Source organism: Arvicola amphibius, chromosome 10 (assembly GCF_903992535.2).
Source record: "Arvicola amphibius chromosome 10, mArvAmp1.2, whole genome shotgun sequence".
Taxonomy (NCBI): Eukaryota; Metazoa; Chordata; class Mammalia; order Rodentia; family Cricetidae; genus Arvicola; species Arvicola amphibius.
In genome coordinates, this window is record NC_052056.1 from 101,151,815 (window position 1) to 101,171,517 (window position 19,703).

Consider the following 19,703-nt stretch of genomic DNA (forward strand, 5'->3'; position numbering starts at 1 on the left):
ATGGGCAGAGGCCACTAGTGCTGACACCTGAGCTCGCTCAGGCACGCCCCTTTCCATCCCTAAACTCAAGGGGTTTGCTAGCAAGTGAGGTGCTAGCTCCCATGTTGTGAAGCATCCTTCAGCCGTAACACATGATCTGTGTTGTCTCCAGCTAGAGTCCTCTAAAGTCTCCTTGATCACTCGTAAGAGTCTGTGCCTTCAGTTACCACTGTTTACTCTACGGGACTTGTGCTGTGCTGTGGTGCATGCTGGGAAATGGGTGATGTCATTTGGCCCTGTCTGTCTGAGATTCCATAGGCCTAAGTTTTCTGACTGGGTTGGAAAGGTCTTAGTGTGGCCAAAGCCATAACTGAGGCCATCTCCGGGACGCAGCCTGTCATTGGTGCACAGACAGCATCAGTAACTGGCAAGTTCTGTGAGGATGGCACTCTTATCTCTTTGCAGCCTACACAGATGACCTGGGCGCCGCGGGGGGCACTTGCCTGGAAGATGAAGCCAGCGCCCTGCGCCTGGATGAAGACAGCGAACATCCTCCCATGATTCTCCGGACTGACTGATCTGACCTGTGAACTCTGGCCTGGGAGCAGAGGACACTGGCTGGCAGAGGACTTGTGCATTGCTGCTATGAACTTTAACCTGAATTAAGGGAGAGGATGGCAGAGACTTTAAAGCGAAGAGATTGTAGTTCTAGTTTATCCATACTGTCGAGAAAATACACTGTTTTCACTTCAGTGACTTTAATCCTGCTTATGAATTTTAGCTTTTTATTTTCTCTCACTCTTTTTTTTAAATTTTTTTTTCTTGCCAAAATTAACTGGTGAAGTCTGTGGCGTCTCCTTGCTTTGCATGCGTGATGTGCCAAGCCAGCATAGGAGAGCCACTCACAGCAAAGCAGAGCTGTCAGGTCTCATGGCAGGGCACGAATGAAGACGACTCTGTGTACAGTGATCCTGCAGGGCAGGGCCCATCCGCCCGCCGAGACAGCCCCACCTAGACCATTTTCCTCCAATTTATATCCTCTTTCCAGATTGAATCATTCTGGAACTAGCTTTCTCCATGGGGGACTGTTGTTTGGGGTCTTGTTCTCCATGGGGATCTTGAGGGAGAGAGGCAGTTTCTGCTCTGCACCTTTTCTGACAGGTGAACTTGGCGATATGCCCGGGCGGGCAGCCTGGAGCCAAGGAAGGCGATCTCATTTGTGTCATTAAATGCTCTGTCTCCTACTGTCCCCGTCCGCTAACTGTGGCTTGGTTTGTTGTTTTAAAGGAGAGTTGTAGCTACTCCCGTGCCCAAAAAAGCACAAAGGTATAAGATGCTGCGCCAGCCGCCAGGCATCCGTCTGTGGTCTGGAGCTTTGCTGTCTGCGGGGCTCCCCTCTCTCCCCTCCCCAGAGTTAGCAGCAACAGGTAGAGAGGCCCCAGGAAGACAGTGGGTCCTCCCCCACCCCCCACCCCAGTGACGTGCCTTTTCTTTCTCGGTCTTTAAGTGTGCAGGAATGTGATCTCAGGTTCCAGGGCTGCCCTCACTTCTGTTTGCTTTTGACTTTTTGGTGGCTTTGGGGGAAGTACAGATTCACATTATAGCCAAGGCTGCCCTAGAACTCAATATATAGCCAGCACTGGCCTCAAATTTAGAGCAGTCCCCCTGCCTCAACTTCCTGAGAGCTGGGATTACAGGTACCACTGTGCCTGGCTCCTTTCTCAGCTCGACGGAATGAAAAGTTCAGGTTCTCAAATCTGCATTCTGAACAGACCGTAGCAGTTACGAAGTTATGAGTTATGAAAGTGTGGGCTGTTCTTCATAAACGTGGCTTTAGGTGCAAGCAGGGAATGAAGAGGATGATATCGGAGTACCAGGTTCTGCCAGCCTGGTCAGGCCTCTAGACAGGAGGAACTGCAGTAGCGGTCTTTAGTTTAGCCTGGGTAAGTCTGGTAGAGTTTCTGCAGAGTGCAGTGGCTAGATAGGCCTGCTGGTGTCTCCTGTTCTTGCTGTTCCCAGGGTGGCTAATCACATGGGTGGGACACAAGGGCTGTTCATAGCTAGATCTGGCTGCTGGCAGGGGTGGGACTGGGGATGCTGAACTTTAAGCTGTGCGTGGAATCCCAGGCCTGTGGTCTGCCACAGTGGGTTGCTTCTCTGTGACACTAAAACAGGTCTTTGCAGGACCAAGCACAACCAGGGAGTGCCGGCTAGAAGAGCCTGGGAAGCAAGCGCACAGGGCTAACTGGGAGCTGGGGCTTCCTGGAACCAAAGAGCGATGTCTGGAATCAAGTGTGACTTACATGCGGACTCTGGACTTGAACGCTGTGGGTTAGGGCCCAACTCCATCTGCTGAGATTTCTTCTCTTAGAAGTTAGTATTCCAGAAATGTGGAATTCATTTCTCCCTTTTGGCCCTCCGTTTCCTCACTTGAAAATTTGGTCATAAAAGGGCAGCTTCCGGTGTCCAGGGCGCCCCGCTCTCAGTGGTCTCTCCAGACTGTTAGTTTCTGCTGGCCTCTGAGAGGCACCTGCAGGCCTCCGGCCTGAGGAGGGGTGTGGACAGGGGCGAGAGCAGCTCTCCGAGGCAGGCACTGTGTCAGGACTCACCACTGCAGAGCCAATTAAGGGACTGAGTCAACCACAATACACACCCAAGTGATTGCTCACCACCAGGCCTCACACAAATGGCCATTTAAAAATTTTCCAAAGTTAAGATAAAATTTGGGAATCAGGTGTGGTACACACCTGTAATCCCAGCAGTAAGGAGAGGAGGCAGGAGAATTGCTGTGAGTTTGAAGCCAACCTAAACTAGACAGTATGGGCAAGCCTGGCCTACAGAATGAGAACCTGTCTCAAAAACAAAAACCAAAGGATGACGATTTAAACAAAATAAATAAAAACACTGGGGAATGAGAGTTTAAAATGCCCCAAATTTTTAAGATTTGTATGGATTGGGACCAAAGCTTTTGTATTTTCCAAAACAATGAGAGCAAACGTTGGAGCCCCTTGTCCTCCCTACACTAATGGTTGAGCTAGGGACAGGCAGGGCCTTGGACTGGACTGTACGAGAAGAACCCTACCTCACAGGGCTGTTGTGAGGTGTGTGTGGGGGGGGAGCCCCAGCACTGGGCCTGGCCAGCAATGGACTCCAATAAACACTAAAACTGAAATGTCTCACAGAGTAAAGTGCATGGTTTTTGTTCTGCTCTGCCTACAAAGCTAGGTGGGAGACCGAAACACAGTGTTGTGTTTGAGGATGTATGTGGATGTCTGCCCTGGCCTGGCCTGCTCCTTAGCATAAAGGGGGCGAAGTATAGTTACCTTCCCTGGGGGTTGGTGGTGTGAAGAGACCCACACACGCGCGCACGGTGGTGTGAAGAGACCCCCACACAAGCGCACTGGGCATCAAGTGAACTATGCATTGCAGGGGCCCAGGGTTGGCATCCCCCTGCAACTAATGCCCTGCCCAATTGGGTAGCGCTCCCTCCACCTGGAGCTGCCCCATTCTGCCCCTCTTGTGGACCCTGGAGCTTCGAGGTTGCATCGGGTGCCAAGTTGGGCTTAGTAACTTCATTCTCACAGTCTTTCTTGGAGCCAACACTTGACAGCAGGTGGGCTGCTTGGGAAAGACTAGATATTTTGGTCACAGCCCAGCTGAGATGAGAAATATATTCCTCGCTCAACTCCACTCTCCGTGGGTCTTTTTGTTTCATCTTTGAGATGCTCTTACAGTTTAGCCCAGGCTGCACTCACTCAGGATCACCCTGCCTCTGCCTCCCATGTTCTGGGGTTACAGGCACAAGCCAGCACATCCAACTGATTGAGCCATGCTTTTTATCATGGTGTTGACATCAAGGTGCATGGTCCTGCTGTCCCCTCCCTTGGTCTTTGTAGTGCCTGCCCTCTGCATGCTGGGAATGGCCAGATCACTTGTTCCTGTCGCATGGTGTCCCAGGTGTGAGGAGGACTGGCCCAGGTCGGTGGTGGCCTGTGTGGGAAGTCTGGAGGGTGAAGTTCGTTGGAAATGCACACTGATGGCTGCTTGCCAAGCACGTGGGTTCTTCTGTTTCGGTTCTTGCCCCTTGGCATCTGGTACCATTTGCATTCTGTGGGTTTTGAGAAGCACAAGGGACAGAAAAGGAACAACTGCTCTGGATTTAGAGACATGATCCTCTCTTTGATGTCTGACAAAGACAGTCCCTGAACTTTGAGAAAAAAATGAAAAATAAACCTTTTTAAAGCTTGGCCTAAGGGAACTGTCCTGATCCTCACTTCTTTTTCATTCTGTACTGAGGTACACTTGAAAACACCCATTTCTTACATGTCCTAAGGGAAAACTTGCAGGTGCTAACATGGTGTGGCTGTGTCTCCGTCTCCGTATCCAGGCCACGGTGATGACAAATCCCCATATCAGAGCTGGATGCTGTACATGCCTGAGATGCCAACACTGGTAGGGTCGTGCTTAGCATGGGTGAGGCCCTGGGTTCAATTCTTGCTGCATCAAAAGAACAGTACTAAAGAAGGCCCTAGAAACTTCCCTGATCACTGTAGCTGTCCAGGAAGAGCCTGCAGTACCATTGATGCTCTCCCTTGCCTTGGGACTAGAACACTCGCAGCTGCTCCAGCAAGGCCTTGCAGCCCACCTGTGTCCCAGAGCTCCTCCACATGTCCTCCTTTGCAGGAAGAATGGTGGAGCGGCAGTCACAGGTGTGGCCACGTAGACATGCACAGATTTTTAAAAGGTAAGTGAGGTGGAGAGGTGGTTTAGAACATTTGTTGGTCTTGCAGAGGATGGGTTCAGTTTCCAGCACCCTGCATGGTGGCACACTCTAACTCTGGTTCCAGAGGACTCAGTGCCCTCTTTTGGCTTCCTTGGGCACTGCATACAAGTGGTGCACAGGTAAACCGGCAAAACACACATTAAATAAAAACCTTAAAGAAGTATTAAGGGCAAGTGAGATGGCTCAGTAGGTCAAGGTATTGAAGCCTGATGAGCTAAGTTCAGACCCACGTGAAAAGAAAACCCACTCGTGAGCATTGTTCTCTGACATCAACACAGTGGCGGGGCCTATGCACATGCTAATGTCATAAAAAAAAAAAAACATGCTAACATCTGGAAATGGAAACATTCCAGGCTAGGGGACCTGTATGCTCATCACAGCCCATCCTTGAGGTTCTGTGAAGGCAGCCCTCCCTATTGATTGTGGCTGACTCCTGAAGCCAGAGAGGTCACCCACAGTCCCTAGAGGCACTGGAGGAAACAGCCTGTGAACTCTAGCGCCCAGTCACACTGGTCCCAAAGGACAATGGCCTGGCCTGGCTTGCTCTTCTCACAGCCACTAGGTGGCACAAGTCTCACGACTGCCTGTCTGCGGGGCTTTAACGGAGTTGCTCATTAGGGGGTCCTCTGGCCAGGGTGGGGCTTCCTTAAAGCTAAATAGTTAGACTCCCTGGAGCCTCAGTGGGGGCTGGCCTGAAATCCCAAAGACAAATATTGCATAAGACAGCTCTGCCTCTGTTTTTTGTTTTTAATATTTATTAATTTGGTGTGTGTATGATGCATATGGGGGCACCACAGCCCTCTAAAACGACTATTTCTGCTTCTGACATGGTGAGAATGTGTCTCCATTACATCCACACTCACCTTGGGTGCTATCAAGGGTGTGTTTCTGGGGTACTTTGTCCTCCAGGGAGAGGTAGGGAAACAGGTAGCTGTGCTTCACCCCACACTGGTACGAAATGTCCCAACAGACTCAACATTTGGTTCCCAACTGGTGACAGAAGTAGAATCGCAGGGGCCCTTCCTAAGCAAAGAGAGAAAGACAGTTGCTGAGTGGACCCCAGGTGCCCCTTGCCCGGGAGAATGGAGGAGGCTGGGAAAAAGCCAGAGTGGTGGGGGCGGGAGGGCTCTCTGCCAGGTCTCTGAGGCTGCCGTTCTGGAATGTGGACCATAGTGAACACAACAGGAAGCCAGCCTCTTGCTGGCATCCCCCTGCCCCTTCATGTGACTGCAGAGCTGCCTTCTGCTGTTGACATATCGCCCACACTGACCCAGAGTCGTTTGTGACACCTCTAGGACCAGGCTGACAAATGGCTCCTGGAAGGGACATGTGCTGTGTCCATCCCCCTCCCTTCAGGTCGCTTATTGTCAGCAGGCTTTATTTATGCCCTCAATTACGTCAGCAGATGAAATGTATCTCAGTGGCCAGCAAAGTCATTTTTTTGCTCGAAGTGGCCTCAGCAGGGCAGGGCTGGGGACCATGGTGGGTGCCACTTCTCTGATTGAACAAGCTCGTGTTCTAAGTTCTAGGAACACCTACTTCTGTTGGTTTTCACTTCGCCTGGTGCCTTGGACAAGTTCAAGGGGCCACCCCTTCCTTTCATCTTTAGGGCAGGGCTCAGCTTCTGGGGATCTGAGTTCCACGGATGGGAGGTGACACTGTCCCACCTGCAAGGACGAGTGGACTTGCTTGTTTGTCGTGCAGTCCTAGGGTCTGAACTCGGGGCTGCTTGATGCCCTTTCTGTGGGTACACACAGGCACGGCACACATACAGATGTCAGAGGGCAACCCCTCGGTCGGTCCTTAGGCGCAGAGGTCAGAGGGTGGCCACTCGTGTGGGTCCTTAGGCGCAGAGGTCAGAGGGTGGCCACTCGTGTGGGTCCTTAGGCGCAGAGGTCAGAGGGTGGCCACTCGTGTGGGTCCTTAGGCGCAGAGGTCAGGGAGTGGCCACTCGTGTGGGTCCTTAGGCGTTTTCCGCCTTTTGTTTCACTGGCCTGGCTCTCCCCCACACAGGCCAGGCCAGCTGGCCCAAGAGCTTACAGACACCCACTTGTCGCTTGTCTCCCATCCCCCATCGCTAGAGGCGCAGGCATCCATTGTGTGCCCTTTTACTTAGGATCTGGGGATCTGAACCCAGGTCCTGACACTTGCAAGGCAGACACCAGCTGAGCAACTGAGAAACCTCCCCAAGCCCAACACCCTTTAGAAACTTTTGGTGGTGGTGGTTTTTTGATGTTATTGTTTGGTTTGGTTTAATTTTGGTTTTCCAAGACATGGTCTCTCTATTTAGCCCTGGAACTTGCTTTGTAGACCAGGCTGGTTCAAGACCAGCCTCTGTCTCCCGAATTAAAGGCATACACCACCACCACCCAGCTTAAAAATTCTTTTCTGAAATGGTCTCATAAACTTTTTTCTTCTCTCTTTTTCCTTTTCTTTCTTTCTCCCTCCCTTCCTCCCTCCTTTCTTTCTCTTTCTTTCTTTCTTTCTTGTTTTTGACACAGGATCTCATTGTGTAACCCTGACTAGAACTCGCTCTGTAGACAGGCTGGCTTGGAACTTACAGAGATTGTAGATGGAGCGGCGGGGCTGCATCCCGCCATCCGGCTAGCTTTACACCTGAAATAATTACACGGAAACTGTATTCTTTTTTTTTTTTTTTTTTTTTCACTATTGCAATTTAATCTTAAAAACAACACCAAACCCTTTTACATCAGCTGCATGGCATTATCAGCCATAAGGGCAATACACAACTTAGCCCTGAATTGACGGTCCTATTTTTTTCCAATTTTTGCATTCTCAGAAGGATCCCAGCCATTGTACAGGCAGAAAGTACAGAGGCATTTGAATGGTTGTGCTTCGTCAAACACATTTCCATCATTGCAGCTTTTTAATTTCTTTTCAATCCGCATTAATCGCTTCATCTTCGCGACAGGATTGTTCTGCACAGACAGTAATGTGCGGACTCTTCTCTTGGGAAAGGCACTTTGGACCTCCCTCAAGATTTTCTCACTATTGTTCTCGACCATTCTCATCTTTATTGCGCGGCGGAGGATGCGGCTGCGGCTGCGGCGGCTGCGCCCAAGTTTAAGTCCTGCCAGGGAAGCAGGAGGCTTCTTGGCACTGGGGTCAATGGCCAGTTTTTTCATATCCTTTACTAAGTTTTCTGGCTGGGAGATTCCCGAATCATCCGAGGAGTCTTGTTCATCCGTCTGAGAAGATGCCGAGTCCACGAGTCGGAAACTGTATTCTTTTAAACACTGCCTGGCCCATTAGTTTCAGCCTCTTATTGGCTAATTAACCCTATTTAGTAATCCGTGTAGCACCACGAGGTGGTCGCTTACCAGGAGAGATCTTAACCTGTGTCCATCTCGGAGAGGAGAGGCATGGCGACTGACTATGGCGACTGCCTGAAGCGTCTGCCTTCTCTCTCCCAGAATTCTGTTCTGTCTACTCCGCCTACCTAATTTTCTGTTCTCTTAAAGGGCTAAGGCAGTTTTTTTTATTAATCAATGAAAGTAACACATAGACACTCCTCCATCAAGAGATCCTTCCACCTCTGCCTCCTGAGTGCTGGAATTAAAGATGTGTGCCACCATACCAGACTAGGCTTTGAACTTTGAATTCCCCGGCCTCTGTCAGCTGAGTAGACATGTGCCAAGACACCAAACAGCCTGACACAGTCCCAAATCTTTGAAAACCACTGTATCTGAGGAGATAGGGATACACTGGATTTTATGTGCTAATCAATGATTATAATGCACGGGGGGGGGGATGTTTTGTTTTCTTTCATTTTGTTTTTTCAAGATGTGGTTTCTTTGCATGTAGTCCTGGCTGTTCTGGAACTCACTCTGTAGACAAGGCTGGCTTTGAACTCACAGAGGTCCACCTACTCTGCCTCACCAGTGCTGGGATTAAAGGCTACACTGGACTGTGGGCTTCTTGAGACAGGCTTTCACCATGTAGCCCTAACTTTCCTGGAACATTTTATATAGACCAGACTGGCGTCAAACTTGTGACAATCCCCCTGCCTCTCACTGCCCTCTGAGCGCCGGGATTATAGTTGTGCGCCACCATGCCCAGTTTCTTTGCTCCAAAGATTCTTTATCAACTTGACACAAACTAAAGTCACCTAAGAGGAGGGAACTTCAGATAAGAAAATCCTCTATAAAATTAGGCTGTAGGCAAGCCTGTAGGGCATTTTCTTAGCAATTGACGGGGGAGTGCCCAGCCCATTGTGGGTGGTGCCATCCCTGGGCAGGTGGTCCTGGGTGCTGAGCAAGCCATAATAAGTCAGCCAGTAAGCAATACTCCTCCATGGCCTCTGCATCAGCTCCTGCCTCCAGGTTCCTGCCTTGGGTAAGTTCCTGTCCTGACTTCCTTCAGTGATGGACTGCAGTGTGGAAGTGTGAGCCCAATAAACCCTGTCCTCCCCATCTTGCTTTGGTCATGGTCTTTCATCACAGCAATAATAAACCTGACTAAGACAGTGTTGATGCTGCATGCGTATGGCTGTATGTATGTGTATGGAGGTCAGAGGGCACCCTTGGGTTTGTTTGTTTGGCACAGGATCTGTCTCTGGGACCTAGGCCGTGCTGACTAGGATAGACAGGCTGACCATCAAGTCCCAAGAAGCTACCGTCCCAAGAAGCTACCTTTCTCTACCTCCTGAGCACTGGGATATCGAACACACACTGTATCCAGATGTTTGGAAGGGTTTTTTTTTTTTTAGCATGCATATGTGTGTGTGTTTATGAGTGTATATTGTATCTATGCATTCATGCTCACAAGTGTGTGAGCTTTCATGCCACCAAGTGCACATAAAAGTCAGGATAACTCCACAGAGTCAATTGTTTCCTGCCTTTGTGTAGGAACTCAGGCCACCAGGGTGGCTTGGCAAACCATCTGCTAAACCATCTCTCCACACCACACCCAGATGTTTTTTTTTTTTTCGGGGAGGGGGGGCTTTAAAGGGTTAGTAGGTAATTCTTCACAGTCTCTGTGTTGGCCGCAGTCAACAGTGTATGATAGCAGTAAGTGCTGGTGGGTCTGCAGAGAGCCTGCCACCCTCGTGATGACGCCTGCCCTGTGGTGCAGCCACTGTAGAGATCCCTGTGCACTGAGCACCAGACCAGGCAATTCCGTTCCTGTGCGCGTTCCTGAGAGAACAGGAACCGGGACCGAACTTGGGCTGACACACAAGTGTTCTGACAGCATTTAACAGCCACAGGGTGTCAACAGAAAACAAGGTTCATCTACATGATGGAATAGTATTTAGCTTTAAGAAAGGAGAATGAAGTCTTGGAGTCTTGGCACATTCTACAGAACAGATGTGCCGGTATCTTGGTGGAGACCTCAAATTGCCGTGCACCGCGCCCCTGTGTCTGAGTTCAGTGCACTGGCACCCAGTTCGCGAGATTCGGGCAAGGGGCAGGAGGTTAAAATACACAAACACAGACAGACAGAAAGACAACGACATGGGTCATCCTTGAATTCCCCAAGAATGCTCCCTTTATTGTGTTCAGGAGCAGATTATATAGAGATAGCCACGCCCCAGCCAAACCCACCAGAAACCACTCTCCTGCCATCAGGAACTCCTGAAGGTCTCGTGCTCAGAGCAGCTGCAGGCACTCAGATCAGGGGATTACAAGAAATTCAGGAACTGGGGTCTCACTGCTCCCAACAAGATGAGCCGTGCACATTGTGACAAAGCCTCCACCAAAGCTTATGTATTCTGTGGTTCTGGAAGAGCAAAACCCTTAGAATAGGCCACCGCAGGGCAGTGTAGACAGGTGGGACAAAAAAATGCTAATGGATTCAAGGCTTTCTTCTAGGTGAGGGAAGGGCTAAAACAGGTAGAGATGGTGGCCGCTCAACACAGTGAATGTACTGTTTGTTTGAAAGTGGGAACTGTAGCTGGGAATTTAGCTTAGTTGGCAGAGTGCTTGTCTAGTAGCATAAGGTCCTGGGTTCAGATTTCAGCTCTTGGGAGGTGAGAGCAAAAGGATCAGGTCAAGGTCATCCTCAGCTAAGTAGTGAGTTCAAAGCCAGCCTGGGCTAACACGTCTGGGGTCAGGGGAGGAAAACGAAAAAGGGACTGGAGGTTATTAAACAGCAGGGATGGGATGTCCAGGCTGTGGTGGTGCACACCTTTAATCACAACACTCGGGAGGCAGAGCCAGGCGGATCTCTGTGAGTTCGAGGCCAGCCTGGTCTACAAGAGCTAGTTCCAGGACAGGCTCCAAAGCTACAGAGAAACCTTATCTTGAAAAACAAAAAGCAGGGGTGGAGCTAAAAAACTCCATCCAAAACTGCCATCAGTAGAGCGGCCATGAGTTAATACCGCAGCGTGTGTCTTCCGGTTAACTTTCCTGTCAAAAGCAGATTCATAAACTGATTTCCTAACCACGCGAGCCTCCACAGCGGCTTCTATTCTCCCTGCATTATTAATGAAAGCCTTTCTTTTAAACCCCACTCCCCAGAGACAGGGTTTCTCTCTGTAGCCCTGACTGTCCTGGCACTCACTCTGTGGACCAGGCTGGCCTTGAACTCGGAGATCCCGCCTGCCTCCCTAAGTGCTGGGATTAAAGGTGTGCGCCACCGCCACCCAGCTGAAAGTATTTTTACAGTCACCCTCCCCCCATCTGCTCGCTAGCAAACTGGACAAAAACGCCTAAAGTCAGGTGTGGGGCACACACCTAAGACCCCAGCACTCAGGAAGTGGAAGCAGAGGAGGATCAAAAATCCAATGTTATCCTTGGCTACTTAAGTTTGAGGCCAGTCTGGGCTACATGAGACCCTGTCTCAAAGAAAAGAGAAAAGAAGAGGAGAGGAGAGGGAAGGGGAGGGGAGGGGAGAGGAGAGGAGAGGAAAGGAGAGGACAGGAGGGGAGGGGAGGGGAGGGGAGAGGGAGAGGGAGAGGGGAGGGGAGGGGAGGGGAGAGGAGAGGAGAGGAGAGGAGAGGAGAGGAGAGGAGAGGAGAGGAGAGGAGAGGAGAGGAGAGGAGAGGAGAGGAGAGGAGAGGAGAGGAGAGAAGAGGAGAGGAGAGGAGAGGAGAGGAGAAACCAAAACCCCAACCAAAAGTTTGTGACCTGGAAATGATGGGGACTGAGCAGTGAGGTGTAGCTGCCCTTAGAATGCCTGAGGCCATGGATGGAGATGTGGGAAGCCATGCAGAACCAACCTGACTGAGAAGGACCAAAGAACACAAGCAGACTCCTGGGGATACACGTGAGAGCTTGGTGTATGACTCGTGTGCTTCGTGGGCTATTTGTGTGGTTCATATGCTCATGTGTGTCTACAGTAAATGTGAACGTGCATTGTGTGTACATAATACGTGTTCACACAGGCTCCTGGGAGAGAGCCAGTACCCCAACTCCTGTGTAGGACCCAGTATGCAGGTTCTCGTAAGAAACCCCTCACTCAAGCTCCTATGGGAAACACCTCACCCAGGCGTCTGTGGGGAGCCCCTCACCCAGTCCCCTGTGGGGGACTCCTCACTCAGTCCCCTGTGGGGAGCCCCTCACCCAGGCCTCTATGGGGAGCCCCTAACCCAGTCCCCTGTGGGGAGCCCCTCACCCAGGCCTCTGTGGGGTGCCCCTCATCCAGGCCTCTGCGGGGAGCCCCTCACCCAGTCCCCTGTGGGGTGCCCCTCATCCAGGCCTCTGTGGGGAGCCCCTCACCCAGTCCCCTGTGGGGAGCCCCTCACCCAGGCCTCTGTGGGGAGCCCCTCACTCAGGTTCCTGGGTAGGAGCTCTCCCCCATGCCCTGGGAGGTCCCCAGTAAACTCACTGGCTCACACGCTACCCTTGGGTGGAGTGACGTCCTTCGTCTGTGTTGGTGTCCTATTCAGAGTGAATAGACATTTGTTTACTTTCCCTAGGAAAAGCCTGTGGCTTGGGTCTGGGGGCCATCCCTTGTCATCTCTGTCCCCTGGATGCTGCTCCGAGGTCAGAGCTCTCCCGTGAGGAAGGAATCGAGAGGGCTTTAGTTCCAACCACGCAGATTGGAACCCTGATCAAATCATGTGGAAACATAGAGGCCAACCCCTGTGACGATGACCTTGGCAGGCCTTCACAGTGGCCTCACAGGCACTCGGGATGCCGACAGCTCCAAGGAGATGACCCTCCGGGTCCAGGACCTGGCCCTTCCTCCCTTCCTCCTCCGAGCAGGCAACAGAATCAGACAATTTCCTCCCTGCAAGGCCAAGGGCAGGTCGATAAAAAACTGTCCTCTCTAATTTATCATTTGCTTAAGCACCACCTAGCAGGGCCCTCCTGGGAGGCACTGGCTGTGACCTGCTAGTCACAGATGGCATAGCAGGCAGGCTGCAGCCCTGTGGCCTAGACCTGGCCCTGAGTGGCCAAAAATAAATAAATAAATAAATAAATAAATAAATAAATGGTACAGTCTGGATGCCAGCCTGAGTCTTACACCCACTCTTGAGTCCTTGTCCCCTGCTTCCCCCCGTCAGCAGATATGTATCCTGGCTGGGTGGCCAGGCTGCCCTTTGTTTCCCTGTCTGGGCAGCTCCACACTGTGCTAGAATGCTCCCTGTCTATGTAGGCTGGGGTGGCCCACAGGGCAGGGGGTCTGCACAGTGAGTGCCTGTGTATTTGAAGGAGGAGAAATTTGCATAAGGCTCTCCAGAGGGAGGCAACTTGGTTCTCAGCGTGCGTGAGTGTGTGCGTTACATGCATGTGAGTGTGTGGGTGGGTGCACTCTAGTGCACACGGGCAGAGCTCAGAGAAGGACATCAGATATCTTTTTTCATCCCTTCCACCATCGTATTGGCTCGAGATAGGATCTCTTGCTGAACCAGAAGCTCATTATTAAGGCTAGGCTAGCCAGTCAGCAAGTTCTCAGAATCCACTCATCGCTGCTCCCCTCCCCCCACGCAGCAATGCCCAGCTTTTTACATGGTGTGCGGGTTCAAATTCAGGAACTCACGACTGTAAAACAAGCACCATCACCTGCTATGTCACCTCCCCAGTCCTCCCATCTTGTCTTTTTGAGACATGGTCTCTCATTGAACCTGGAGCTCACTGATTAGGTTTGCCAGTGAGCCCCAGGCGTCTGTCTGTCTGTCTGTCTCTGACTGCTGGGATTACAAGCATGAGACACCCCCATTCTCCTTTTCTATGTGGGTGCTGGGGATTGAACTCAGGTCTTCATGTTTTAACCAAGCACTTTACCAGCTGAGGCATCTCTCCAACCCTAGATTTTTTTAAGGTTTTATTTTATCTATTATATATACAGTATTTTGTATGCATACATGTCTACACACTAGAAGAGGGCATCAGATCTCATTCTAGATGGTTGTGAGCCACCATGTGGTTGCTGGGAATTGAACTTAGGACCTTTGGAAGTGCAGCCAGTGCTCTTAACCTCTAAGCCATCTCTCCAGCCCCCAACCCTAGGTTTTATTCTATTTTTTAGCATTAAAGAATGCAGGAGCTGTGTTAGATTGTGGTTTTTATCTTCATGTGTCAATTTGACCGACTTCTAGGGAGATACATCTCTGACCATATCTGTGAGGACATTGCCTGAAAGTGGTGTGGATAAACACACCCTCTATACGGGCAGTACCATTCCCTAGGCGGGGGTCCTGACTAAATAAAAAAAGGAGAAAGTGAGTTGAGCACCAGCATGTCTCTTTCTGCTTCCTGGCTGTGAATGTCATGTGACCAGGCTGCCTCCTGCTCCTGCAGCCATAATGGACTGTGTACCCTCAAACTGTAAGCCAAATAACTCCTTTCTTTCTTTGAGTTGCTTTTGTTGAGTATTTTGTCACAGCAATAAAAGAAATAATTATCACACTACTCTAGTGTGACAAATGGGGACTCTGTCGCCACCAACCAGCTAAGTCAGTGTCCTTGGGCTGCACATTAGAAAGTGCCATGATAGCGAGCCACGCGGTGGCTCATCGTGTAGGGCGCTCACGAGTGAGTGCTTATGCTTGTGTGTGTGTGTCCGCGAGTTCGAATCCCGTGTGTCTGTGCTGCTTGTGTGAACCATGTGTCCTTCCCACGGCTTCTTGTGGGAAAAAAAAAAAAGTGCCATGATAAAGCTGAAGAGATGGCTCAGCGGTGAAGAACAATGGCTGATCTTCCAGAAGACCCAGGTTGAATTCCCAGCACCCACATGGCAGCTCACAACTGTCTGTAGCTCCAGTTCCAGGGAATCCAACACCCTCAAACAGACATTCATTCAGGCAAAACACCAATGCACATGAGATAAAAATAAGTAAATTATAAAAAAGGAAGGGAAAAGGAAGGCAGGAAAGGAAGGAAGGAAGCCATGAATCGAATTTGAACAGACCTTTACTCTCACTTTTTATTTATTTATTTATTTATTTATTTATTTATTTATTTTACTCTCACTTTCTAGGAGTTCTGGAAGCTTCTAGTCTACACTAGAGGTTCAGAGGTCTGTGTTCTGTCCTGATTGCCCCTTCCCACTTCTGGGGACTCCAGCCATTCCTTGGCCAACAACTACCTCAAAATAATCTCTACGTCTTATCCCACGTGGCCGCCTCCTGTGTATCTGTGTGTATCTGTGTCCTGTCTTTTTACTTTTTGCCTGCATATGTGATATAGCTGCATGTTCCCACGTGTGCATCATGCACGCCTTTGCTCAGGTGCACCCGGATGTGGAGGCCCCAAACTGACGTCTTCCTCCGTCACTCCGCACTTTACATACTGAGGCGGGGTCTCGCACTTGGATCCAGAGCTCACCAGTTTAGCTCACTTGGGTACCAGGATGTTCCAGGGATCCTGTTTCTGCCTTCCGTTTGCTGGGTTTCCAGGTAGGTTGCTGCACCCACCCAGCATTTATATAGGTGCTGAGGATTCATACGGTCATCACACTCATACGGCAAGCCCTTTACCTGCTGAGCCACCTCCGCTTCCCTGTTATCCTGTCTTCTTAGGTGGTCACCAGTCATCCTATTGAGGACCTTCCCTGATCAGATATGGCCTCGTCCCAAGACCCCAAGGGCCACTCTGCTCACAGACCCACTACCAAGATCTAAACCCAACTTGCCATGACCCTAAAATCAGGGCTCACACCCAGCCAGGAAACCCATGGTTCCTTATTTAAAGGCAGCATGTGGGACCCAGCATGGTGGCACACACCTGTAAACCATCACGTGGAATGTGGAGACAGGGGGACCCAAAGTTCAAGGCTGACCTGGGTTACAGTCAGTTCAAGGCCAGCCTGGGTTACATGAGTCCCTGTCTCAAAGTCAAACAAATAATTATGTTCTTGGGAACCAGTGAAATGGCTCAGTGGATGAAGGTGTTTGTCGCTCAAGCCTGTCAACCGGAGCTTGATCCCCATAGAAAGATGGAAGAAGAGGACCAGTTCACAGTGCTGCCATCTGACCTCCATAGTTCATTGTGGCACCATGTTCCTCTTACACACACACACACACACACACACACACACACACACATACACCACATACACAATGATTTCTTCCTTCTTTTTTATTTTTTATTTTTTGAGACGGTTTCTTTTTCCTTTTTTTTTTTTGTTTGTTTTTTTGTTTTTGTTTTTGTTTTTTGTTTTTCGAGACAGGGTTTCTCTGTACCTTTGGAGCCTGTCCTGGAACTAGCTCTTGTAGACCAGGCTGGTCTCGAACTCACAGAGATCCTCCTGCCTCTGCCTCCCGAGTGCTGGAATTAAAGGCGTGCGCCACCACCGCCCGGCCGAGACAGGGTTTCTTTCTTTTTTTTTTTTTTTTTATTTAAAAATATTTATTATGTATACAATATTCTGTGTGCATACCTGCAGGCCAGAAGAGGGCACCAGACCCCATTACAGATGGCTGTGAGCCACCATGTGGTTGCTGGGAATTGAACTCAGGACCTTTGGAAGAGCAGGCAGTGCTCTTAACCTCTGAGCCATCTCTCCAGCCCCGAGACAGGGTTTCTTTATGCAGCTCTGGCTATTTCAAAACTTGCTCTGTAGACCAAACCAGGCTTGAACCACAGAGATCCGCCTGCCCCTGCCTTCCCAGTACTGGGATTAAAGGTGTGCTCTACCATTGCCTGGCTACATAGTAATTTCCAAAAAGGTCCATTTGGGCAGCATAGCTCTGCAGCACCCAAATGTCTCCCTCTCCCTGCAGCTGCTCCAGCTTTCTTCCAACACGGCGGTACCTAGTCAGCTCTGTGGTTAAATGGCGGCTGTTTCTAAGGCGTGGAAGAAGCAGAAGCTGCCAGAATTCTGACTAACTTGGTCCAGAATTGGCTGAGAGACACCATGACTTCATCCCCACAGCCAAGACGATCAAGGTTGGAGCAGAAATTGACAGGAAGAAGCCAACTCCACCAGGGAGAAACAATACATACAGGAGATGACACCGATGTCGATCAATAGATGGGCAGATGTGGCAATGTCTGGTCCCTGATCAATAGATGGGCAGATGTGGCAATGTCTGGTCCCTGATCAATAGATGGGCAGATGTGGCAATGTCTGGTCCCAGATCAATAGATGGGCAGATGTGGCAATGTCTGGTCCCTGATCAATAGATGGGCAGATGTCTGGTCCCATTTGATATGTTTTGTTTTTCTCTCTCTTTGTTATTTTTTTCTGGGGTTGGGGAACAGGGTTTGAGACAGGGTTTCTCTGTGTAGCCCTGGCTGTCCTGAAACTTGTTTTGTAGACCAGGCTGGCCTTGAACTCAGAGACCTGCCTCTGCCTCCCAAGTGCTGGGCTCAAAGGCGTGTGCCACCACCACATAAACACTGACTTTAACAAGAGAACAAAAGAAGTGCGCTGGGGCCCCCTGAGTCTCAGGAGTCAACCCACAGCACAGGGGCAGGTGCTGACTGGCTGGACCATGCGTGGAGACACCACAGGTGCGGCTGCACGCCCCACCCAGCCTGGCAGCCCCACCTGTTCGCCTCTCCTGTTGGCCGTGAAACCCTGAACGGGTGGGTTGGTGGCATTCCCCATCTCTGTCGGTGGCAGTCGGTGTGGGGGCTTGCGATTTGCATAAGCTGGGGAGGGCTAGCTGCAAAAGAGCTCTGAGAGAAGCCTCTCAATAGCAACCCAAATGCTCTGAGGTGCTGAAAATAAACCGGGGAAAGAAAGAGACCAGGGAAGAGATGCACGTGTACCCAGAAGTCTCCAGAATGCCGTGTTTGGCCCTCTGGCCTTCCTCAGTTGCCTTTCAACTTTATGCTTGAACTCGTCATTAAACACACACATCATCCTTCCTCCCCTCACACATGTGAGTATGAGGTGTGGTCACTCTCAGGGGCCCAAGGAGGACACCGAGGGTCCTGCTTTATTACTTCCTGCCTTATTCCCTGAGGTAGGTCTCTTTGTTGAACCCGGGACCCAGCTGGCATCTCCCAGGCCCTAGCAATTTCCCTGTCTCCATACCCTACCCCCCAACATGTACAACACTCAGGCTGCATGCAGCCACTCTCGTAGGTGCTGAACTCAGGTTCTCATGCTTGTATAGCAAACTCCTCTGGATGTTTCCAGAGATGTCTAACTGAACGGGGAAGATGCACCCTGAATCCCCACTCCCCCAGATGCAGATGGCATCATCCACAGAGGGCGCCTACACTGAATTAAAAAGGAAAAGGTGAGTTGAGCACCAGCATCCATCTATCTCTGCTTCCTGACTGTGGATGTCATGTGACCAGCTGCCCCATGCTCCCGCTGCCACGCCTTCCCTGCCATGATGGACTGTGTACCCTAAGACTGTGAGCCAATGCAAACCTTTCTTTCCTTAAGCTGCTGTGTCGGGTATTTTGTTACAGCAATGAAAAGAAGAACTAGCCCCCAGAGTTTCTGTCTGGAATGGTGACATGCTCTGTCACCATGGCGTGCATCACACCATGCTGTGAATGTGCTTGGTACCACTGAACTATATATATTTAATCACATACATACACACACACACACACCACGCACACACACGGTTAAAATGACAGATTTTATGTTGTATTATCTTTTACTACAATTAAGAAAACAACCTTGTAAATGAGGAGGCAGATTTGTCATTGTTCACAAATAACATAACTGTCCACCCTGGACTGTGGAGAGTACTGTGTGTCAGTGAATATTTATGTGCCGGGGATCATTTAAAGATACCAGGGGGCACACCTGGGTTGTAAAACACACAGAGATCACTCTTGAACTGAGCTAGAAGCTTCCTTCCTGCTGGCATTCACAGTGCTGGAGGGTGCTAACCATCTTGTCTTACCTAGCTGAAACCCCTGTGAACTACAAGACTAACCTGCCAGGAAAGATGTGCCCACTGGCACCACAGTGGCATGGCTGTTATGGGGGTAACCAACCCCTTTCTAAGTGGACTTGAGGCCTGCTCTACAGGAGGGAATTCATGTCTGGTATAACCCTGGTCAAGAGCTCCGGCTTGAGCAGTCATATGCCCTAGGGAAGAACTGAAGAGTACTGTTTTACTAAAGGGACATGGTGTCAAAGTGGCTTCTAAATAGTGATGTTTACACCCATAGATAAGTGCTGTTCTCGGCCTTGGTCAGAGAAGCTACTGTGTATAGCAATGTAGGTGAATTCAGAGATCCACAGCTTGTCCAAGTGCTGAGAATAAGAGACTGTTGAGAGCTTAGCTCTAAACAGGACATCCATAGCAACCCCCACAAGGCTCAAGGAGCATCGCAGCATAGGGAGAAAGAAGAGCATAAGAGCCATAGAACAGGAAGAGAGCTGCAAAACTTGGCCATATGTCTCTGGATACACTGTGGCTATGTGTTTTCTGGACAGGATGTGGCTGCATGTCTTCTGGATATGACGTGGCTTCGGGATACGGCATGGTCACATGTCTTCTGGATACGATGTGGCTGCATGTCTTCTGGGTGGCTGCTGCATTCATGAGCTTACAGCAGCTGTGGTTACCAGCACAAGACTTACACATGATAAAGCCAGTCAATGTTCCAGCCCT

General features: G+C 50.2%; 1 protein-coding gene across 1 annotated transcript in view; it reads left to right on the forward strand.

Annotated features, from left to right (window-relative positions):
• The window catches only part of Wipi2 (WD repeat domain, phosphoinositide interacting 2), a 35,061-nt gene extending 31,906 nt beyond the window's left edge, over positions 1-3,155 (forward strand). Inside the window, exon 12 of the mRNA XM_038345568.1 lies at positions 445-3,155. Within this exon, the coding sequence (XP_038201496.1) occupies positions 445-557 (113 nt within the window). The 3' untranslated portion in view covers positions 558-3,155. The remainder of the gene's footprint in view (positions 1-444) is intronic.
• Positions 3,156-19,703: the final 16,548 nt, after the last annotated feature.